General features: G+C 40.3%; 1 protein-coding gene across 3 annotated transcripts in view; it reads left to right on the forward strand.

Annotated features, from left to right (window-relative positions):
• The window catches only part of ESR2 (estrogen receptor 2), a 60,393-nt gene that overhangs the window by 31,983 nt on the left and 3,536 nt on the right, over positions 1–24,874 (forward strand). For all 3 annotated transcript variants that reach the window (XM_013940845.2, XM_013940843.2, XM_013940844.2), the window contains 6 exons: positions 2,857–3,032; positions 5,780–5,896; positions 16,132–16,431; positions 20,235–20,373; positions 22,623–22,756; positions 23,988–24,162. In XM_013940845.2, the coding sequence (XP_013796299.1) occupies positions 2,857–3,032; positions 5,780–5,896; positions 16,132–16,431; positions 20,235–20,373; positions 22,623–22,756; positions 23,988–24,162 (1,041 nt within the window). The remainder of the gene's footprint in view (positions 1–2,856; positions 3,033–5,779; positions 5,897–16,131; positions 16,432–20,234; positions 20,374–22,622; positions 22,757–23,987; positions 24,163–24,874) is intronic.

Genomic DNA, 24,874 nt, shown 5'->3' on the forward strand with positions numbered 1-24,874 from the left:
GTGGCATGTTTGTTGAACAGTGGCAAAGCTAGAAGCAATTAAGAAACATGATAGAGATTGAATAACCTAAATATCCTTGCAGGTTCCCTCTCTTTTACGGCAATCAATTTGTCATCTTTGACCAGTAGGAAATCACGGCCTTGTTACTTTTCCAAAAATCTTAATTATTTTATGGAAACATAAAGTCTGTATATAGAAACCATGATCACAGAGTAGAGAGGAGTATTAGGAGGTGTAAAGTGATAAATCTCTGACCGCCTATGCGGCTCGGTAGCAGCCAGGGTACCTCCCCCATGCGCCTGCTTCCTTTGGCCCAGGAGCTTTTTGGGCAGATGGCCAGCTACCTCCTGGCGGTCTCTCTGGAGGACCTGGCAGCTTGTTCATCTGCAGAACCTGCTCGAGTCCTCCAAGCCCAAAAGCATGGGAAAGTGGCCTCTAACCATATGCAGGGCTACTCTTTGTATGGATAACCTGTCTGATTAGAAAGTCCTCAAGGTAACGAACATGTACCGTAAAGCTCTGAGCTATTTCCTAGCTCCATTGTCCTTACTAAAGACGATGGTAACAAAATGATTGGCGTCGAGCCTCCTGCCACGATGCCGTAGCTATTGCTGCTGAACATATTTGATGCGTGTTCAGCCCGCGGGAGGAACACGTTCCAGATTGCCGCTCGGTGTGCAAGTTGTTTACCACAGTCTGCGGAAGTCACGTACGTTGCATATGTGCAGGATGACTGCTGTTAAACTTTTAAACAGAGAAAGAAAAAGTGTTGTTTGTCACGACTGGAAGCAACATCCATGAGTGAGATGGTATGGAATGTGCTTTTTCTTTATTTTGAGCCATAACATTTCTGTGCTTTAGCGGGGACAATAAACGTAGCTCTCTACAGCATATCAATCAGGGACTGAAACACTCTCTAGCTGATTTTAATTCTCTTCTGAATCTCACAATGGGATCATGATTTCCAAGTAGAGCTAAAAAACATACCTCTGCTACTAATGTGAAACCTCAAATTAGGTTCTTTCCTCCAAAGACAGGAAGACGGAGGAAGGAACAGCGATGCTGTTTCTTCCTCGCCGTGGCGGCATGAGCCGTGTGTGGTACGCTCCTTTATTATAAGGGAGAGTTCCCCAGTGCTGGTCGTCCCAGAGTACCGGGATGGGAGATATCTTCCTGGCTCAGAATCTGGCAATCAGCTAACTGTGCGTGTGTAATCAAATACCGGGCTGCTTAAACGTCTCAACACCTTTATTCCCTGTGATAGGCTGTGTTCTCTGTAATATCTGAACAAATGAGTGTGTGAGTGTGTTTTCATTGCAGTAACTTAAGTCTACAGTAAGTACCTTAAATTCCTGTATCAGAATTTGCTCAGAGAACTGCCTTTTCCTTCCAAACCTTCTCTCAGAAAACTGGAGTGTGTGCTCCTAGTGAAACATGGGGGGGTTGGTGATTTTTAGTTGGGATGTGCGTGTTTGTCCTTACCTCCTCTCATGAAAGCCCCATAAAGTCTGCTTTAGTAAGCTATTTGAAATCTCCTTGACAGTACTTTCAGCATGTTTCTACCATTCTCTTTAAATTTGCCCTCATTGGTGGACAGGTTTCTTCTGCCCTGGAAAGGTACCCCTGTTCTTCAGAAGTCATGAAGGGTGCTATCTACTGCCTTTCCCCAACTGATGTTTCTTCTCTTCCTTAACCCTGTTGGAAGGCAGCATGAGGAAAACTGTGATTTCTTCCTTCTGCCTCTGTGCTTAAGTTTATACCCATAAGCTGACTATACAGCTTTGCTGTTGACAAACTGCTACTGAGAGTTTGCACACAATGTTATATTCTCTCTAGCGAGAAATTGTATTGACCAGCAAGGTAAGACAAAGAATAAAGTCTGGAGAAAAAGTATACAATGAAGGTGTTTCCTATATCCTAAAAACCACATCAGTGACAATCTAAGTTCCTTTCCTCTTACTGTTTGTTTACAGGATCTTGGTGTCAGGAATTGGCTCCTATTTCATGTTTTTATCCTGTTCTAATTTTAATTCAGTCACTAAGAATTGCAATTGGAATTATTTGGAGCACTTCAAGAATGGACATATTTTATTAATTTATATTGAACAATAAAATTTATTCACAAAATACATTTTATTAATTGTATTTCTCCATTCTTCTTGTATTCAGACTTACTTTTATTTAACGCTTCCATCGTTAAAGACAATCAACATGGATGGTCACCTAGAACAGAAAATCTTGTCTAACATTGTGAGTTCATCTTGTAGGTGTCATTCACTTCTCAAAATATTTGTCTCCAGCACCTCAATGAATTGGGCCTCATTTAAAGGATGAGATATTTGAGACTGGATGTGTATTGCTCCAGCTAGGGTTGTCCCTTGCTAGTGGCTCACAGTGTGAAGCAGCTGAAGTTCTGTTCGTGGTAGTGTTTATCATGTCAGTCCAAGCTGCCTGACAGTTTTGCACTTTCCATGTTAAGCTTCCCAAAGGCAAAGTCCAGTCATTAAAAGTCCAATTCACAAATTCCTGAACTTCTGCGTTTCTAAGAATTCTTCAAGTTTCATCAATATTCTATGTGATTTTTCCAGAGTTCACATGAATGTCACATCAGCAGTAAAGTTTTATGCTTGTGAGTGTTTTGAACTTTCTAATTAGCCATCATCGAAAACTCTGCGATCAGAATATGTGCTTTAAATAATCTTACCAGAAAAACACTTAGCACTGTTTCACACTACATGGTCTTCAGCAAGGCTCTAAAGAGAGAGAATTGAAGATGGTGAAAAATAAGAAGCCCTTTGCAATATAGCTAGACTTATTTTTTACAGATTTATAACAGATTTTTTTCTTTTCTATCAGAGAGGCATTAAAAAGAAGAACTAATGACAATGACTGTACAAGCCCCATTGCAAATAATCCTGGCTCAAAAAGGGATGCCCACTTCTGTGCGGTCTGCAGTGACTATGCTTCAGGATATCACTATGGGGTCTGGTCATGTGAAGGCTGCAAAGCATTCTTTAAAAGAAGTATTCAAGGTAGGAAAAACATCTTTTGATACCTTTTGCTCAAATAAATTTTTCTTCATATGATCAGGTGCTGCAGCAGTTGATCTAGTAATGAACTGATCTTTTAAAATCCTGGTGTATCGTGCTGCTTGCTGAAAATAGGGTAACAAATGATTTGACTACTTTATCTGTTGGCTCCTATGTTATCTGGAAGATCTGGAAACATTACAAAATGAGCAATTGATATCTTTTGAGAAGAGGTGGAATGCATAGCACATGAGAACGCTTCAGCAAAGGCATCAGTGGCATGGCCCTGCAGACCTGTGAAACTGTTTGCAGTTTGAGTCCCAACGTAGACATAGTAACTGTGGATTTGTTATAACAGACATGGTCAGAGGGGGTAATTGTCTCAAGACTTTGCTTGCCAGGAACTATTCCTGTGAGGAGTGTGTTGCCTGGAGCTGTTGAATCAGAGCGTATAATATCTACATAGTATGCAGGATATAAAAATATCTATAGAAAGTACTAGATGCAATCCCAGGTATTTAGTTAGTTACTTCCACACCCTACACTGCAGTAGTTCTTGTTCTGGCAGTCTGTCGGTCTAAAATTTGCAGCTCAATGTTTAAATTCTCAGATATTTGGTATCCAGTTCAGATCTGCTGAGTGGCTGCTGCATGTAGTGTTGGCCTCCCTGGCTGCTATCAAGTCTACAGGCTGAAGCAGTGGCTTGTACGCCATACTGGAGCTTTGGACCACTTCGTGGCTTTAGCTTTGGCTCGGGTTATTGTGTTCTTTGGCCTAGTCTGGGGCCTCTTGGTAGGAACTTAACTGGATTCAGGTTAGATCCTGACTGCATGTGTAGGGTCCCCAGGAACTCCTGTCATTTTGCTGTCTGTAATGTTCTCTTCCTCTTCTGCACAAGGCCTTACTTATTTTGAGGCATTTTCTCTTGGCTCAGAGTCTATGTCACCATTAGAATCAAACTTTATTCAAAACTTGTTTGCCTTTTCAATTTATTGTGCAAGTTCTGCTTGGCGAAATAACAACGTCTATAAACTGATGTAAGTCCCTTTGATTCTAAAATGATTGAAGAGAACTTTGTCTCCAGTTTGTCACAAATGGAGACTGAATTTGATCTCAAAGTGTTTTCTGTCAGGAAAATGATTTCCCTGCTATGCGTTGCTCACAGGTGATTTGTCCATAAACAGGTTACCCGTTGTAGCCTTTTGTACACCTTAATGCACCCTGTCAGATAACATTTGCTTGTAATTCAAATAAATGAAAGTAAGTTCAAGCCATAAAACGTTATCAAGCATTCAGTTGCAACTGTTATTATTAAAGATGTTGCTTTAAAAAAAAATCAAAAACTTCTGACATTTTGGGCTATGGAAATTGGACAGAATTAGATGGTATGACTGGGCAACTGTGTGTGGTCTCCTCTGCTCTTCCAAGTTTGTAGTGTAGTGTGCTGGTCCCACGTCTCTGAACATCTGCCTGCAAACTAAATTATCCCAAGGCCACGGAGTTTTAAACCACTTGATACTCTTGTGTGCTCCAGTTATAGTGCAACAGAGAGCTCCCTCCTCCTTTCCCCCCAAGTTGTGTGAAGAGTGATAAATAGTAATTTGTTTTTCAGTCGTATCTGCCAGTAGGAAGCGGGACAAACTGTAACCTGATCTCTTCTTTTTAAAACACTGTAGGTTCAAAAATTCAAGGTTAAAATTATTTTAATTTTGCAAGGAAATAGTCACAATGGTTCAGTTAAATAATCAGTCTTGGGGAAATGAACTCTTGGACTTGCTCATGAATCAAGAAAAAACAACCTACTCATAGACTGCTGTATCTTTGTCCGATCTATTCTTGAAAAAGTTTGAAAAAATAACTTAGAAAAACAACCTGACAGAAAAGAGATTAAGAAATGTAAATGAGTGAATATTTTTCTGTCCTTAGGTAACTACTCCAAGAGAAACTTCCAGTATTTGGCAGGAGGTGATTTGCTTGAGAGCGTAGTCAAGTCTAGTTTACAGTAGTAAACTCTTTGATCAGATTTATTGGTTAATCAAAGACAACAACTTAAAGGGTTTTTCAGAGAATGGGGGGAAAGGGAAGACAACAGAAAGAGAAAGGGTGGAAACTGATGCAAATAAGAGAAACCGTTGTCCAGAATATCTAAAAATTATATCTTCTGCTTCTGCTTTTGCTTTTTTTCATATTATACAGTATGCATTAATTTCTACTTGTTGTCTTTGTCTCTTGGGCTGTTTTTTTGTTATTAACTTTGGTGCAGAGTCAGTCCTCCAAAGGCTTCTTCATTTCTAGAACTCACCAGATCAGAGAGACAGTTCAGTAAATACAGCCATAGTTTACACAAATCTTTGCAGGACAGACTTGGTATGGTGCTATTTTGAACTGTTGGGGACAAAATCTACTATTTACCGTCTGTAGTATCCCAATATAAAGCAAGAAGTTGGGGATTTGGGGTAAACTTCCACAAGAGCATATGTCCCATTTTCAAAACTGACTTGGTATTAGAAGATGCTCAGTTATCTAACAGTCATCAGAGAAAGGTGGTCTGTGTTGCCCAGATACTTTTTGAGGTTATAGATTAACATTTTCAGTTCAGGATAAATACGAATTTTTGCATCATTTACTTTAATAGAGTTTAGACAGATGTATATGTAAAAGTTGAAGTGCTTCAAATCCAGAAGGATTCTGGAAATGACCAAGAGAGACTGCTGGAGATTTTAAATTTTCTCTCTTATATGCTGCTGCAGGACATAACGATTACATCTGCCCAGCTACAAATCAATGCACAATAGACAAAAACAGGCGCAAAAGCTGCCAGGCATGCCGGCTACGGAAATGCTATGAAGTGGGAATGATGAAATGCGGTGAGTTTTTAGTGTGCGTGTGTGTGTGTGCGTCATTTGCTTGAATTTTGTCTTTTTTTTCCCTTCAGTAAATTTGTACAGCTTCTAATGCTTCCCCCTGCTCCTGCCCTTGGAATCCTAAAAAGGCACAACAGGTAATTAGAGCAAGGTTTAGGCTGGCTTTATAGGAACGAATGCATTGATTCTTAAGGCAGAAAAGATTGTTTTAATTTGAGAAGAAAACCTGTGGGAAGAAGTAGGGAGTAGGTAAAATGCAGGAAAACCACAGTACCTCTGCCAAGCTCTGCAAAGATGGGTTTAGTGTAGTTCAGCAGGATGTAGCATGGAACCCAAGAAGTGCTGCTGCCTGAGCCTCAAGTTAAGCTGAAATCCCTTCTAATATGGGAGAAAATGAGCCTGTACTGTGCTCTGTGCTGGTTGAATATGATGTAAGAACAGCAACCCTGCCTCCGAGCAGTAGCTCGGTTAGCCTAGTATCCTGCCTCCAACGGTGGCTAAGCGGGAATGCCTAGGGAAGAGTGCAAGAATGGACTGGCTCGTAGTGAAATTTCTACTGAAAAATCCCAGCTTCCAAAAATTAGCAGTTTAGACTTCCTGGTCTAGAAGAGGTTTTGTGTATTTAATAGGCCCCAATAGATTAATGGAGTAGAAATTTGTCCAGCATCCCCTTTTTAATCCTGTAAAGTCTTAGCATCTACAACACCCCATAGCAAGGAGTTCTGCAGCTTTACTAAATGTCATATGAAGAAGCAGCTCTGGCTATCTGTTGTCTTGGGGGAGAGGGGAAGCACTTTTGGGGTGGTTTTGTGGGTTTTTTTTGTTTGTTTTTTTGAGTGGGCTACTTTCAGCTGACGCCCTCCAGCCCTTTCAAAAAAAGAAGTAGTGTCAGCCCCCGTTTGTGCTCACTGCACCACTCAGCCTTTTCTTTTATTTCTCTTCTGTACTTGCACTTTTGTGACTTCACTGTAGTTCTACACTGAGATGATATTTAAAAGGTTACTGTTAAGATGAAAATCTCTTAAAAGATGTTTTGATATCTAATGTACTTCCATAGTTAAGGTTTATTGCTGTTTCTTATAATTGTATCAATGTACATGATAGAAATAGGCTAGGAAAACATCACACAGGAACACTGGAGGGGAAGGGACAAGGTCACTGCCCCTGGTCCTCTGTGATTTGCAGGCATGCATCTCATTTCATTCCATTTAATGTAGTTACCTGTTTCTATTTCAAGGCTAGGCAGTGTTTTCACCCTCCCACTGCTTTGATCTGAAGGCTGTTTGCAGAATATTATTTCCTTCATTAGGAACATTCTTCTGAATGCCAGCCTGCATTTATTGCTGGACAATTAACACCCATTTGTTCTTGTGGCGGTGTTGTCTTGTAGCTTAGGGGCTCTTCTTCTCTTTGCTGTTAACTCTCTAATTGTATTTATGGGCTACAGTCCTATCCCCTCACAGCCTTCCTTTTATTAGGTTAAATAAACCAAGCGATCTCCCCCTTCTTGTAAAACAGGAAAGTACTCAGACTCTGGAAGTTTAGGTAGCTTCTCCCTTGGTCTGCTCCAGGCTGCAATCATCTGTTTTGCACATCGAGGGCCAGAACCGTGCAGGACTCCTGGGAACTCTCCTCGGGGTAGTAGCATTAATACTGACCTCTTTCTGCAGGGGGGCCGCTCTTCGTGCAACCAGGGATCCTGTTTGCCTTTTCCTGGTTGCATCCCGCTGGCGGTTCATAATCGTTCAAGGAGCAGCTGTCATCCTTGCAGCCTCCTTGTTCACTTCTAGCTGATAACTCCAACTTCAATCTTTCCCTGTATTATTTTCGTACTGCTGAAGTACATCTTGTTTCTGTTGCTCACGTCGGCTAGCTCTTTCTGTAGGAAGTTCCTATCTGCCTCTGCACTGATGATGCATCTCAGCTTTAGCAGCGTATTTCATTAACATGCTGCCAGAAAGGAAAGCCTTACCCTCGCAGATGGGACTTCCTTTGAAAACTTTGCTGTCTGAATAGTGTTGCTCTCTTTGTTCATCTTTGTGACGCACAATTTTACTCAGTGTGTAAGTCTTTCCAAGAGTGGTTTCTATCCAAGCTTCAGTATTAGAGCTGCAGAGTTATTATAAAGATTGTTTCCACTGTGATATTAAAAGGCTGTCCTCCACAATGTTTCCCATCAGCGAATCTTTTTATTCTAATCGTCCGTGGAGTCCTGGTTTGTGATTAGAACTCATAGGCGCTATGGTATTACAAGGAATAAATAATGATAATGTCTACTTATGTTTTAGCCTGTGTTCCTTTTAATCTTTCACATATTCATAAAAATATTTTTCCTCTACAGTAATGAATATTTATAGGACATTAATGACTGTGTAAGGCCAAAAATGACCCTTTGAAATTTATAAATGTGCTCATTTGCTAGTTATGATAAATAACAGGAATTTTATTTTTAAATTAATTAGTATTTAAAATAGTAGTGTTGAAATCTGAGAATCTTAAGAATTTAATTTGAGGAGAAGGAACATAAAAATTGCATGCTTGCTAATCAAGCCTGAATTGTCTCAATTACCTGATGAGTTAAGAGACATCTGTGAGTAAAGCTGATGCATGGACACATGGTAGCCAGTGTTTCACAGACAGTTAAACCAGACAGATTTTAAGACTGTATTTCTTGCATAAAACATAAATGCCATTTCCTGCAGACCAGAGTGATTATCTTTCAAATTTTTTGTTGTTAGAGCCGTGCTTTAATACCCCTTTTTTACTCTAGAAAGCCATAAGAGAGTACATTTTCTCCTTAATGAAGGCTTTTTCCCAGTATCTCTTCGTTCCTTTCCTAGGTCACTCAGTGAATGTATTGGTTCACATCTGTTAAAACCGTGGACAGGATAGAATGCTTTGTTAAGTGGATATTTGCTTGGTGGAGGCTTGTTGTCCAGCGGAAGTGATAAAAGAGCCTCAATTACTGCTTTGCAAGTTTAGGAAGGCTCTTCATAAACTCTACGCTGTTTGCATCAAAGCTTTAAAACCCTATTTTTTATATTTTCAATAGACACCTTAGGAAAAAACGTATGTTTGTGTGTGTATATATATATGTGTGTGTGTGTGTGTGTTTATGGATATAAATGTGATTGGGTAGTACATGCCTCTTTAAAACAGTAGGAGGCAGTAGGAAAATACTGCTTTGCAGTTTCTTGGTCTGAACTTCTGGACATCACTACATTCATAAATATTGAGAAGTCAAGCCAGCAAGTCCATGGAGCTGGAGATATTTCTGTGGAGGCTAGGTTTGGGGTGCTTTGTATTAAGGTGATAATGGATTTTCTTACTGGATATACTGTCATTGCCAAAAGCATGTTGAAAGTCTTAGATGTTGTATCTGCACAGTTCTCTGTAGGAAACCAGTGTTGCTTACTGTTCCGGTCGAGAAAGCTACTAAACAGCAAAATTTTGGCATCAGGCGCAATCTGGAACAAGGAAAACGCAATTACAGCAAATAAAAGTAAATTCTGCCCAGCAAACTCGAAAAAAATGCATCAGGGTAAAATGGAACTTTTTTTGAGCTTTCTGCTATTTACCTTGGGAACCTGAAATGGGCTGAGCTATTTGCCCAAGGCAAAGAGGAAGAGGGGATTTGCTTCATCATTCTGCTATAGCCACGCTGGTAGTGACTGTGCTGGTACTTCTCTTTCTTGCTAGCAGAGACTCGAACAGACCTTCTTCCTTAACGAGTCTTCAGTTTCCCACTTGGACTAGGCTTATCTCTTACTTTTTATTTTTCTTTTTCTCATGGATCTTTGTTTCCACAAGTGCTAGTTCCTAATATGTCGAAAATGTTCCAAAGATACAGCTCCTTTTTCAAATGGGAGTGGGGGCGAGGGGCCATACTAAAAAGTAATGGATAAATATTGTCCTTGAATACTGGCATCATTCCTTAGGATTGCATAAAGAAAAAGAGACAACTCTATGGGCCGATGAGAGTTATGAAGTTCAGGATTTAGCTCTCTTACTCCTGTACTCAACTGCTGAGTGCAGTTTCTGGATAGTACTTTGAAATGCTGTAAATTACTTTTCACACAAAGTGAATGGGAAAAAAATATTTTGTGGTATTCTCTGGACATCAGATGTATTAATTGTGTTTTAGCTATTCTAGAAATTACTGTAATTTCAGCTCTTGTTCTCCTGTGTCTGTAGCAGACGGCGGCTCCTTTTCCAGGAGGGCCGCTTTATGCGTGCGGGCATACTCACCAGAACGTTTGCATTTGCTTTCAGAGGTGATTTGAGTGGTAATGATTTACTAATGCGTACTTGAGAAGAGCAAGTTTTAAGCTCAGGCACTTCCAGAAACTGATTATAGTACATTCAACAGCAGAATCTGCAGTTCCTGCTGAACTGGTTAGCAGTTGCTAGGGACCAAAATCAATATTAAGAGAGCTGCCTGTCTTGTAACCATCCACCGTGTCAGGCAGCAGTGCCAGCTGCCAGAGTGCAGGTTCAAAAGATCTGTAAACCAGGAGTTACTTTAAAAACTCTTTGCTTCGTTGCCAATGATACGTCTTGTGATTTGTCCATGGGAGAGTGAACAGCCGGCTCATTTTAATGACTTTTTAAATGCCTTTTTGGTATGACTTATTTCTTATGTTCTTGTGAGCATTTGCCTGTATGGCCTATGGTGGTGTAACTAGAGGTCTCACCCTTGGTCCAGCCTTCTCAGCTGAATACAGCAATTTTCATGTGCAAAGAATAGCTGTAATTCAGAAGAGTGCTGTGGGAATATGGGATTTGATCATTTTGTGCACTTCTCCAGTTGCCCAGATTAACTTCATAACCTTTATGAATGAGAAATAGCTATTCAGGGAGTATGTGGTAAAGCTGGGCATAGTCCCTAATCTGAGACGTTTTAAGGATTTTATTGATGTGTCTTTGCACGGATTGATCCAGATCTCTGTCTAGATAAGCCAAACACTAAGTTGGTCTATAGTTATTTATAATATATAGTTTTATAAACATTTACGCATGTGTTTCAGATGCTAACAGATGTATAGGTACTATTTTTCTGTCCTGCCTAAACTTTGGATTTAAATAAAAAGCACAGAAGCTCTTTACATTGTTTAAATGGTGTTTTAATTAAAAAGGCTGTTACTGCCTGAATTGTCAATTGACTAGCAAGCTTAAAACATTATGTTTAGCTGTGTAATCGTACAATGCTCTCTCTTTTATTTTGCTTGCATTTGAAAAAGAAGTTAATGTGGAATTAAATGGTATCCCTTTAATTATCAACAAGCTGTCTGGGTTTTTTTTGTGGGCTAGTCAGTGAATCAGGCTTTTCCTACTTTGACAATATACGATAATTAAACCAAATGCAAACAATAATTCAGTATCCTGCTTCATTTTTTTTGTCCACTGACTACATATATATGAGTGTGTGTGTATTTAGTAAGAGGGTTTTTTTATGCAGAAATGTCATAATTCCCTTAGTTTGGTTTTCTGCACTGGAGATGTGATTATAGAAGCTGGTTTTATTTTTTTAAATAGACCACATGCTGCTACTTCAACATAGGTACTAGTTATATATGAAATTTGATTTAGTTGAATAGCCTTGAGTAACTTAAAGGGGCTTATTACTTCCCTGTAAGAACGCTGCAGTTATTGAGACCTTTCATTCTGTCAGTGAATTTCACAACCTGGGTTGAATTACTTTAAGGTAGAGTCTGGAGCGCAGCTGCGCGGATTAAAATTGTGCAAGTCTAGAACAATTAGACCAGAATGCTGGACTTTTTTTTTTTTTTTTTTTTTAAGTTTACTGAATTCTTTGATCTTCGTAAAGTACCTGGTCACTTCCTTGTGTGGTTATTTTTTGATTAGGCTACACAGTGTTGTTTGAAAAACTTTACAGCAGTGATATTTTGAAAGGATGACTCAGGCCTCAGCACCAAAGGCCTGATTCTGTTTTCACCGTGTGGGTTGCAGCACAGCAGAGTCGGGAACACTTTGGGAGGACGGTTAACCAGGACGCGCTGAGTCCTGCCGGAGCGCTCTTAGGTCACTTCAGTGCCAACTAAAGTGAGTTGAACTACAGTCAGTTAGCTGGTTGCAGGTGCTTGTCTGGCCTTGCACTTCTAATGGCAGAGGTGTACAAACTGCTGCAATTTCTTCCTTGTTGTGTCATCAAGCACTTCTTTCTCTCCATAGCACCCTTCCTCTCCCCCCATCCCAGCCAAACCAGTCTTTTTTTGGACTTTCTCATTTTGGATACGGTTCCTTCAGCCAGCTGAACAACTTTGATACATTTAATTTAAAGACTGCTGTTCCTCATGCATTTTCTTTCTTGGTGCTTCATATCTCCACCGGGTACTGGAAAATAAAAACTATGAATGTTTTGGAGCAGTTGGTATTTTCTGACAGTCCAAGAAAATTACTCCCCCTACCCCTCTCCCTACAGTTTTTAGGCCCTCTGTGCTATTTTGGTCGTTCTATACTCCCAGATACTGATGTTCAGTGTGCTTCAGCTTTCTAAGTAGTGCGACCTGTGTGAGGTGTTGCTTGCTGCTTTAGTTCAGTTCCCTCCCTGGAGGTTGCAGTCTTGACCATACACGTTTGTGTGGAAGTCAGATCCATTAAATCTCTCTGTAGATAAAGTATCCTGATACCTTGGCATTTTGTGATCTGTGTCCAGTTGTTGTACTTTTGATCCAGTTGCTGAGGTCCCTGTTGACCTTTCCTCTGCTGTCCCTGCTGGAAAATATTTACATACCTTTCTGTGCGTGACATGACTTCAGAACAGTCTGTGGCCTGCTGTGCCATTGTAATGTCTTTCTGAAGCTGACAAAGCACTTCAAGATTTTCCTCTTGACCTTTGTGCATTAGTCCAAAATGAGGCTTACCACAGAGTTCACTACATCATCCGTGTATCTTTGCAGAAATTAGTCTACACCTCACTGTCCTTTGAATCTCAGGAGGAAAAGGATTTGTCGAGACAGATGGTTGAAGAGATTGCTCTGTGACTTGTGCAGTTCTGCAGGTAACCTTTTTTGGGGTATCACCATCAAGGCTCATTTCCTAATTTTTCTATAAGATACTGTCTCCAGCTCTGATTTGTCCCTGCTGGTATGTGATCTGTTCCTGACTGCTGTTCTCCTGGCTGCTCTGCAGCTTCTTCTAGCTAGATGTCGTTCAGCTAAGCTAAGGGTATTTGGTTTTGCAAATCACTGATTGTTTCTCCCTGATCCATTATTTATGCAAATGGCCTGTCAGTACTCAACCTACCCCATCATACCCCTATTCCTTTTAAGGACACGAAGCCATCCTTGCCTTCAGTGGTGCAGACTTTAGGCTTGTATTTCCAGCTGATAACACCAGGTGTTTCAAATGCCTGGTTCCACAGGGATTCCTGAAGGAACTTCTCCCATGCCCTAGGACTGTTCTTTGAGCCAGCTTTGCCTATTGGTCTTCTCCAATCTCTTGGGTTTCCAGGTAAAGGATATGCTGCAATATTCAGAGTCTCTTTAATGCCCATTCTGTTCCGTTGTCTGTCCACCATCTGAGGTGGTTCACTGAGCAGGCAGTAAGCGAGGTTTAGAGTAATGCCAGTTTTAAGTTCCGCATCCTGAAAGTCCTGGCAGATTCTGTTAGTCCTTATTCCATATTTTCAGTGCCTTCAGGTTGTACCTGACTGGCCTTGCATCTCACCCTTCTCACAGGTTAATTCAAATGGTGCTTGACAGCTGCTGAAGATAGAAAAGACTGACCTGACAAGCCACCTCATCTGGGCAACCTCCACCACTGAGAGTCTGCATTAACTCAGCATCTTACTTATCAGGACCAAGCCTTGTCAATGGCACCTTAAACTGATTTCTCATTCTCCCCCCCACCTTTTTTTTTTTTTTAATTGGGTCTAAGTTTGACCTCTTATTTTACTGACTGAATCTGAGGGCCAGAATTGCAGTGTCTGGCTAGAGTGTAGACAGCTCATGATCCATGTAACTCTGACGGATGTGGATGAAGAACATTGAGTTGATGAATCCGGTAGCTCGAGAGGAGATTGCTGCATTACCATATCCCTAGGTCCAGCCAGTAGCAGAGCCGAGCATGCCCATTAGGCACACGTACACACAATGCAGATATACACAGCCGCTCACGCAGATCAACACAGACAGAAAACACAGCGCTCATGCTAACACAAACAGTAGAATGGTCTCATGATGTTCCCCCCCTCTGGTTGATCAGGTTGAAAGCCAGTTAGTGGAAAATATTTACCTATATACACTATGGATCCCTCCAGTACCGAGGGTTAGACACTCAGTCTATCAAATAACTGACCCCTGCATCCCCAGGTGTCCCCAGTTGCTGGCACTGGGACATGCAAACCCCCGAGGTCAGCAGCACCACTTCAGTTGCTGGTACTGAGACCTCCTCCCACACAGATGGATGCAGGAGGAGTTGCACACAGTATGAGACCCTTCAGTAACTGGTTTTAGACACTCAGACTATTCAGTATCTGGTCCCTGCATCTTCTAGTTTCCCGTCTGCCTTGTGCATGTGTGTACGTACACACGTGCAAACAGATCTCTCTGGCAGCTGGTCCAGACCTGTGGCCCTACCAGTAGCTGACCTGCAGCTCTTGTGGTCTCTCTGGTAGCTGGTTTGGACCTCCTAGCCCTTTCAGGTGAACTGGAAGGCCTTTCCCATTGACTAGCTGGTGGATGTCACCCCCAGGCCACAGGCTGATCATTCTTGTGTGACAGTGCTGGGAACAGCCAAGTCAGGGTGCCCATTGGCACCAGTTAGGTTATTGGGGTTCCTCCACCTTCGTTGTTCCTCTGCTCCTTTGTCTTTATGGAGATAAGCTTTTAATCACACAACCTAACGAAGAAGCACAAGATTCTGTGACCATGGTGAAAAGCCTTTAGACAACGCTCCAAAAAGATTTACTAACTGCAATAACATCAAGATAGCAACACTAGAAGGAAGGATGCTTTTGTCAAATTTGTTACAGGACTGAAATCAAATGAGGCAACCTATTACTATGCTTTAAGATTCCGTAGTTTCTATGTATGCAATAATAAATTTTGGTTTGATGCAGATTTATACTAGCACAGGCGTATTCTTATATATGACAACTCAACCTTTGAGTATCATCTCTCAGTAAAAGTGTTGATGACTAGCACAAAAAAATTGACTTGTTTGATTTAGAGGGCAATTTAGTTGTGATATTAAAAATGTTAAGTGCTGGAGCATTTCAATCTGAGGATCTATTTAGAAACTTCATATTTTCAAAATGTCCTGCTTTTTAATACGATAAAATCTTGTACATTAGTTACTGCTAGGAATTATTTGTAAATCAATAAATGTACCTCTTGTTATGGAATATGCTAAAGGAGTGAGGGGAAGAGAAGTCATGGCTGAGTGTTTTAGCAAATCCCGCGACCACGTTTCTGAAGAGGCAGAAATATACCTGTTCTGTGGGTTTTATTTAGACTCTTTCCGTGGCAGCTCTTCAAGAACAGATAGCGGTGATCCCAATGGTGATAGAGACAGTCAGAGAGTCAGAGAATGTTTGCTCTTGACACAATGAGCTATAAATGAACTCCTGGAATTTAAAAACTTTGTAAAAGCGACTGCTCTGTGCAACAGAAAAAACAGAACTGCAGACAGGGGCATTGCTCCTTCTAGTTGTACCAGATTTGAATTCACATCGGGGAAACTCCCACTGGCTTAACAGGACGTAGGGAGAAAATGGGTTACATCTCGGTAGGTCCCTAGCTGAACACCCACTTGGCAATGAGGCTCAGCTGAGCTTCTGGCTGAAGCATTTACTCTGTATCATGGCCCAGACTTTCAGATCGCTTTTTTTTTTTTTCTTCAATTTACATCTAAAGTAGAATTTTAAAACAGAAATAAACAGCTATCTTTATTTACATTTAAAGACACAATTTATCTCTTGTTGATGTCAATGTGAATTTTCCCATGGACTTTTAAAATGAGTTAACTGGAGTTCAAAAATAAACATTTTTTTTAAAGTTATATTTTGGTTAGTAGAATAAACAAAAGTCTCAGCCAAAGTCAGTGGAAACAAAGTTAAGTTGATGCTGAATGCTTTAGGAATTTTGAAACTTGATGTTCAGTATTAGATCATTCAATATTAGAGGGTTTTTTTGCTTCCCCCCAAACATTTGGATTTGTATAATGTAACACTGAGAGAAAAATACCTCAATGTAATCACGCACCTCTTGTCTCAGGCTCAAGAAGAGAACGTTGTGGGTATCGGATCCTGCGCCGCCATCGTAATTCAGAAGATCAAGTGCATTGCATTGGCAAAGCTAAGAAATACAGCGAGACAGCAACCCGTGTAAAAGAGATCATCCTCAGCACGGTCAGTCCGGAGCAGTTTGTTTTAACACTACTTGAAGCTGAGCCTCCCAACGTGTTGGTGAGTCGTCCCAGCAAACCGTTCACAGAGGCCTCCATGATGATGTCCCTGACAAAACTGGCAGACAAAGAGCTGGTTCATATGATTGGTTGGGCAAAAAAAATTCCTGGTAAGAATTTCAATCCTTTTTCGTTTATACTGTTCAACACTGTTACCCTTAACATGCTGTTCTTTACCCTGAAGTAATAGCATAGCACAGTAAATGCATAATATGAAAATCTTAAGCTTTTTATTCTAAAAATATAATGGACAGTTTTTTTGCTCTCAACAATTAATCAGAAAGCGTTTAGACAATGACCTTGCCCATAATTTGTTATCTACTGTGTTAGTGAAATACTTGCTTATAAGATAAAAAGCATACTTGGTGTTGTATACAATTTCCACCTCATCAACTATAAATGCTTGATTAACCTGATTAAAGAAATTTCATAAAAAAGGATGGTAACCAGATAGTTATAAAAAATTTTAAGACTAAATTCTTTCCTTGAACCCTGATGAAAGGTTTCTGTTACTGTTGATGAAACCTGACGAAGAGTATCCAAGCACTGAGTGTCTGTAATTGCTTCAGCTAACATAGTTGCTCCACAAGAGCATCAGATTGCTAAGTGGGGAATAGTATCGATCTCAGAATTTATCTGTGTGCTCTCCTTCAAAACAGAAATCAATAGGGATGCTTTCGGTTGTTGGCAACATAAAGAACATGCACTGAAGTACAACTACATGTGTTACAACCTGGAACTTCTTGAATGTGGCCACAGCGTTGTGGCAATGGGCCATTTCCCTCCTTACAGTCAAGAAGCAATTGGTCAATATTTGCAACAAAGGGTCCACAGTTAAAGCAGCCAGAATCAAGAATAAAAGCTAGAATAAAAGCAGCCAGTGCATAGAGAAAATAATTGGCAAACTGTGCAGAAAAACTTGCTGGAGGGCATAGACTAAACCATAGACTGTTGCTCTTTAGTGAGAGCTAAGGTGACCAACTAAATAATAGCGAGCTAAAAGAAGCATCAAACCATTGACAGAGATATGGGAGCATGGAGCTTAATCCTTAGCTTTGGAAACAGTGCTTTGCTAGAAGTAATCCTTCTGCCAGTGTGTACTCTGCACGGCTGATGTGTCCTGCAGTGCACCCAGTAGTCCTAACCCCTTGTCCATCCAGACTGAGGAGCCAGCACGCCATGGCTTCTCTCTTGTCCTCTCTTGGATTTTCTACTGAGGACAACCAGAGTGTGCTGGTGGAGTGGCATACCCCCAGGCCTCGTCACGGTGTAGGCAATTCTGCACTGTGGAGGACACTTGTGGAGGACGGTGGGTTTTTGCCATTAGTGTGGAATGTTTCAAGATGAATGCCCAAATCCTTAATCCTTATTTTTCCTGGTTTAAGAAAATGGGAAAATGAAAATAGCTAGAAAGGACTAAGTGATGTTTATTAGTGTATTGTCTTGTCCGTTCAAAAATACTTGATTGAAAGGTACCATTTCTGAGCACTCTATGCAGTTCTGTTAATCTGATAGGAAGCGAATTGTGGGGGAAAAAAATGGGAAAAACAGTCTTAGGAAACTACCTCATCTTAACAAATTTTGACTGGAAGAAAAATGACTTTTCCTTTTTGAGGTGGTTCTTATTTCTTTTTTCTTGAACTATGTCAGTTTTTTAAAAAAAGAAAGAGTCAGACAAATCAAAATAATTTTCCTGAAATTTGTTTAAAGAAAATGCGTGTGTTGGTTTTCTATCAGATTCCAAACAAACCTGGATTTTGACATTGCTCACTTTTAGTTTATTTTCAACATATGTCAGACATCAAAACTTTTTCTTGGCAATAATTGAACTGTATGAAGAAAACCTGTTGAAACTATCAAAAGCGTTCAAACAGTTCTGAGGAATATGGACACTTTTTATCATGTATGTTTGTTTTTCCTGATCACTCGTGTTACATAGAAAAGAAGTAAACACTATTTTAGAACAATGCCAGAAACAGATGTGATGTTTAACATGTTCCCAATTATAATTAATATTGCCATATAACGTGGCAGTTAGAGCATTTACTTGAATGTGGATTTATTTTTTTTTTCTTTAAAATAACCATGATGACTAAAGCTCAGGACAAAAAATGTCACAATTTTCAAAAATTCTTGCCTAGAGTTAATCATCTAGATCCATGCTCCAGTTCCTGGAGGTAAAGCCTTTGAAAAAAATTACACAGCTCTCCACCAGTGGCCTAGTAAGCAGTAATTTTACATTCTGTAAAGCTATTTGTAAAGACATTTGCTTTTGTGTAGCTGGATAAGAAACCCATTTTCACTTTCAAATTATTATTGGATATTATTTCGATGCTTACCAAACATGAAAGAAAATCTCTTTATTTTTCCCTATATTATATATGCCGACGTTAGCACTGACTTTTCCCCTAAATGGTGAAAGATAAATATTTACCTTTAATTATTTTCCCTTATCATTTAATATTTAATGATCTTCTTTTGTTTTGAGTCTTACTCTGTGGCTGTATTTTTGACTGTACTTTCAGTGCAAGGAATTGCTCAGCAAAACAGCAGTTGCCACCTAGCTTGGTTTCTCCTAAACTTCAAGTATTTCAATCCTGAGTTATCAGAAGGCAAGGCATATCTTCTGTAATTGCCTTTCACTTTGTTGACCTTGTCTGAGAGAGTTGAACGTGGTTCATAGCTGCAACGGTATTGCTAATCGATAGGATGTTGTCATAATATTGAAGTTTGGATCCATTATGCAACTTAGTTTGTTGCTGGCCAGAGCAGCGCGTCTTTGGAGAGTCGCTGCACATCCAGCACAAGGTCTTTCTGTGCTGCTGCGGCATTTTGACTTAGGCATTTTTGATCAAAAGTTTAGGTATAGAGCACATGACCTAAAGGACATGTATTAGAGCCGTAGAAAATTCTGAATAGTTTAATGTGCTCTGCCGCAAAGGAGATGGGACTTTCGACACTGCACTAGGAGCTGTAGCAGTGATGGGCCATCTTCAAGCTTTGAAGCAAAAGACTGTTCTGAAGAGGAAGGGCAGACTGCTTGCGATAGCTGCGCTCCATGTTCGTAAATCATACTGTCGGTGCTGCTTATGCTTATTTAGATGATGATGTCTGGAATAAAGCTGGATATTTAAGTATGTGCAGATTGAATGTTGTGGCTTGCTCTGACATTTAGCTCAGCTGAGACTGTTTCTAAGCCCAACAACTGGTTGGTTGTGCTAGAGGAATCATCAGGGAATGCACACACGTCTGCTTTAATGTTTAGTTAAGACAAATTTCTGAAACGTCTTTGAGCTGTTGTTTCTCAGGGAAATGGCACTGTCAGTTTATGCTATTCACACTTCCAGGATTATGTTTTGAAAAATGCTTTTTAAGTTATGAGAGTTTGGGTCAGGCAGGTTATCTGTTGATGGCAGTGAATTCTGTAGTAAATTTCATGAAGTTCCTCTTTACCATCCTCCTAGAATAAGGAGTAAGGCTACTGATATCGAAAGGTAGCCCTTTGGGCCCTGGTAAGAGAGCGTATGTGTTACCCAGTTTATATTAACCTGGGGATGTTACCGACTGCCTTCTAACCCAGTAGTTCAATAAGACTAAAATACATGGAACATTTGTACAAACTACTGAGGGCAGATTCTTTAAGAGAGCAAACACAGTATGTGTTTTTCAAGACCTCAAACAACTGTCTGAGAAGAGCTATGAGAAACCTACCTCCCACAGTGTGGTTGCATAATGACTTTTCGCTATTCAGCGTCATAGACGCTAGCTCATCTAAAACTGAAGCGCCTTTGCTAAGAGACCCATCTTAAGCGTCTCTGCTTTGAAAACTTTGTTGAGAGCTTAGTTTTGAACACAGGTGAAAACAGGTGAAATTAACAGGTTGATTTATTTGATGCTGTTTTCATCATTTTAGGCTTCATTGATCTCAGCCTCTATGACCAAGTAAGGCTCTTAGAGAGCTGCTGGATGGAAGTTTTAATGGTTGGTCTGATGTGGAGATCAATTGATCACCCTGGAAAACTAATTTTTGCACCAGACCTTGTTCTAGACAGGTAAGAGAAATATACTTTTCTAGAGCACTTCACATTAGCATGTTTGAAGGGGGATGAACAGTGGGAGAAAGAGAAGTAAGTATTGGAGATGCTATTGATGTTTAACAAAAGTATTTACTTGTATTTGTAATGATAATGTCGTTGAGGTTCCCAGTGCTTCCAAGGGCATGAGAACGCTAAGCGTAAACAGTATTGTTGAATAACGTCAACATGTAAGTTCCTTAATTTCTCTAGTACGTAACAGTGTTGAGTGCTACTGTACTTTTAACTGATCTTGTTGTTGTTGTTGTTGTTCCTTTTGATTCAGGTCTCTAGATGCCAAAACTGTAGACGCATTATTAAAATGCACTACATTGTCAATCAGTTTCTTCCAGATTATCTCTTTCTTCCCCTCAAAAAAAATTAGACATAGTATCAGGCCATATTTTAATGAGGATGCACTTAATTATCATTTCTCCCTGTTTTTCTTGCTGCCCCAAGAACACTATTGTCGCTTCATAGACAGTTTGTTGTGCAAATACTTGTAATACTGAAAGTTTTCTTCAGTAGAGCTAAAGCAGAGTGTTTGCAAGTTTAAAAATTATTTCTCCATAGCATCGTGTACCACGGGGTAGAACATAGATTAATATGGATGTTTTTCTACAGGGCCTTAGGAGGATTTGATCTGGGCTTCACATTGGTAAAAGTCAGAGTAACCATCTACTCTCTTGGCTAGCTTTAAAATATCTTTTAACCTTTTCAACCTAGAGGAATTCTGATCTGTACCAGTACTGTGGTTTGAGCTAAATAATAAACATCATAGTATATATAGAAGGCAAAATGCGTTAGTAAGGGAAATAAATTTAATTTACAGAAAGTTTGAAATAAATTGTGATTCACTCGCGTAAAATTCAATGCAAGGACATAGTGGGCTGTTCAATGAAATGATAAGAAATTGCTGAAAATGTGTGATACGTTTAGTTCCTATGGGAGCTAATACGTGCTGAATAGAGTGAGCTTATTTGATAGATTCCTTCATCTCCACACAACAGCAGAGTGGGAATGAGCAAGCATCTGGACATTTGGTATTTTTTTCTTTTTAAGGCATGCTTATATGAAACTGGTCTGTAATTTGCTTATTTTTATCTTAGTTCAACTTCAGATACATTCCCTACCTGATCTTTGTAAAGAAGTACTTCTCTAATGCTCACGTCTATCCTGAAATTGGCCCTTAAAATTCCCCCTTGCCGTGAAGCATGTTGGAAACTGAGCAAAATTCGGGCAGCTGCCTTGCTGTAAGGAGAACGTGCTGCGCCTGGCTGGTGTGGTCCACCTGTGCCTGCTTGATGGCCTGAGGACTCGGCACCTCTTCTGGGGATCCAGGAGAAGAGCTGAGGTCTTCACTTCTCCTGCATGGCTGTCGTTGAGTCTGCCTCATCTTAAAAACTTTACAGAGAAAAATCTCTTATTACAGCCGCTGTAAGAAGCATCCCTTTGAATGCTGCGTCACAGAGTTTAACTGCATTTTAAGTCCAGTACGTTACCCCCCCCAAAAAAAGGAACATAACTTCAGTGTTTTAAAATTTGCTGTTGTTTAATTTTAGACCCAATGGGATGTCTTAGGGTTTTTCCGTCTTTTTTTTTAGATCAGGCACAATAACCATGTTCTGAAACATTTCTGTCCATTTCTAGTATCCAAAATGGAGAAAGTTGCATTCAAAATCACCTGCAAACATAAAAAATACATATCTATTTAGATTCAAGTGCCTACAAAGAAAGAGTGTTTTGCGGGTAGGTGTCTCATTGTTTCCAGAAACTTATTTTGGCAGATCTTTCTTATTCTTCAGGTCCTTAGGCCTCTGTCAGGTACAAATAGTGATGTGGTGGTATTAATCCCCTGTGATACAAATCTGGAAAATGATTCAAGATGGTACTGTGCTCTGCACTGTGCTGCATAATTTCAGACTAACTATCCAGAATTTCACTGGCAGTGAGGTTGAAGCCTCTTGCAGAAATATGGTCATACTTACCTGTGGTCCAGCCTGTAAGCACTTTAAAACGCTTTGAAAAGAAAATCAGTTTCTCAGAGGTGCTGACCTTTTAGAATAGGGTAATTTTCAGTTTAGATTTCATGATGTAACCTTTTGAATGCTCCCAGAGATTAGATGGATAGGCCTTTTTTTGCCTTCTTTATGCTATGCCTTTTATCTGACTGAGTCAGAGTTCCTTAATTTTACATTTGTGGTAACATTTTAAATGTGTTTCCATAGGGATGAGGGGAAATGCGTAGAGGGAATTTTGGAAATCTTTGATATGCTCCTGGCCATGACCTCGCGGTTCCGAGAGCTGAAACTGCAGCATAAGGAGTATCTGTGTGTCAAGGCAATGATCCTCCTCAATTCCAGTGAGTATGCAGTTGCCTCTGACACTCACCAAATTGTACTTGTTATTTAGAGGGTAACTGGGAAATCAGCCTCTAAAAGTGGCAGAAATATCAAGTGAGATAAAGCCATTAAAAGAGAACAATAGGAAGAGGCTTCTAACCATCAGTTTTTAATGGTTTTTGTTCAAGAGATGTCTAAGCCTTGGTGTTTGCTGGATTTAGGGTCTATACCCTGTTGTAAGGACTTCATGAAAGACCCAAAGTCTGAGAGCATCTCACAAGGTGGGGTTTGTGGCCCAGAGCAGACTGTGGGTATGTCCTTTTTGAATGGTGGTTCCTTGTGATCAATGAGAAATTTTATTCATATCTCTCTGAATCCTGGGTCATGTGTGACATTGCTGCACAGCTCTACAGGACAACCCATAATTCTTAATTCTAGCAAAGCAAGTTACTCTACTGAGCAATGATTAATTTTGCTTAAATATTCCTATATTCCTATTTAATTGTGATTAATTGGTAGAAATGATGAAAAGCACTCAACTATTCTACAAGAGGAATTTGAGAACAGGAGCTTTGCTTTGCAACCTCTTACACACTCCTATTTGCTGTGTGTGTTTGCTGGGTTTTGGACAGTCTGCAGTAAAATCATTTTATTCCCCAGAACATTTTGTAAAGTTGTCAAAAAAAATCTCCTTTCTTGTCAAAGTCAATCTTTTAATCCTAATTTTCAAGGTGCTTTGCAGCTCTGTCCTTCCACAGGTATCTTGGGGTTTGGGGGTTTCGTTTGTTCATTTGTTTGTTTGTTTTGCCCAGGTCTCTTCTCAGGTAAGCAGTAGGGAGACCATGGCAGATTAGGTCAATGAGCAGTGTCTCCCACCATGTTCTTCCTCTCTCCCTAAGGTAGGGGAAAGAAACCTTCTGTTTCAGAGAAGGTTTTTTTCAGCAAGATGGGATTAGAGCAAGCATAACACTATAGTTCATAGTAGTTACTAAACCACATGAAAGGAAAATCCACTGGGAAGTGGAGGATACATCTACTTCCCCACAGACTCCCAGGGTGCAGGGCTCAGCCAGATTGAGGAGTCTGGCTGAGGTCCTTGAGTGACTATGTTCAAAATGTTGTCTTAGGAGATCTAGAACAATTATTAAGTACACAAATGGTGTGGCTATCAAATTTGGGCAAGGGAATGAAAGATGGAGCTTGGTGGAGTACGTGGAGCGAAGTATTCACGTGTTTCTTTCCTCCATTTAGGTATGTTTCCTCTGTCAGCAGAAGAACCTGAAAGCAACAGGAAGCGGCATCACCTGCTTAATGTAGTAACGGATGCTTTAGTGTGGGTAATTGCAAAGAGTGGGATCCCCTCGCAGCAGCAGGCGACTCGTCTGGCCAATTTGTTGATGCTACTTTCCCACGTCAGACACGCAAGGTAAATTTTTCAGAATGTATACAACTTCTAAGGTTTTAGTGTTTACTACAACAACAAAGCAAGGCTTGAACTTGGAGCTCTCCTGAGGTAATCCAGGTACTGTTCTTCATATCTGTTCATTAAGACTATCCTTTCTGGCTAGACTAAATAAGCAATATATGCAAGGGCTGGCAGGCACTCAGAATGCTGTGTTGATATTAAAATGCTCTCTTAACATTAAATGATTCCTTTATAATAACACAAATTCAGCCCTTAAAAAAAAATAACCCAACAACCAAAACTCTTCTATCCTAAAGAGAACTGTCTCCTTCAAAACTGATTTGCAGTATGGAGTTTGGAGGAGGAAAGTGTACCCTGGGTACCATGTTTGTCCCAGACCAAATTTGTCATGTGTCCCAGGAGCAGCTCTTAGTTCTTCTCTTCAGAACCACATCAGTTTTTGCCAAGTGACTCGTGTGGTACAGCCATACCACACTCCTGCTTTCCCTGTGGGAAGCAGCTCTTCTGCTCCCTGTGAGCTCCTGGACCTCCTTGAATGCTCACCTTTGCTGGGCGTACTGCAGACTCTCGCACAAGGCCTCACATATTGAGCAGGGCCCTGCAAACAGACGCTTGACTTTTAAAGTTGTCATCTTTAATTGTTTCCCAGAGACTTGCTGTTCACAAAGCTGTCTTACATCTTGCATATGGAGCGTGTGTCCAAGGAAGTCTT

The sequence above is a fragment of the Apteryx mantelli genome, chromosome 4 (assembly GCF_036417845.1).
Source record: "Apteryx mantelli isolate bAptMan1 chromosome 4, bAptMan1.hap1, whole genome shotgun sequence".
In the NCBI taxonomy this organism is placed as follows: domain Eukaryota; kingdom Metazoa; phylum Chordata; class Aves; order Apterygiformes; family Apterygidae; genus Apteryx; species Apteryx mantelli.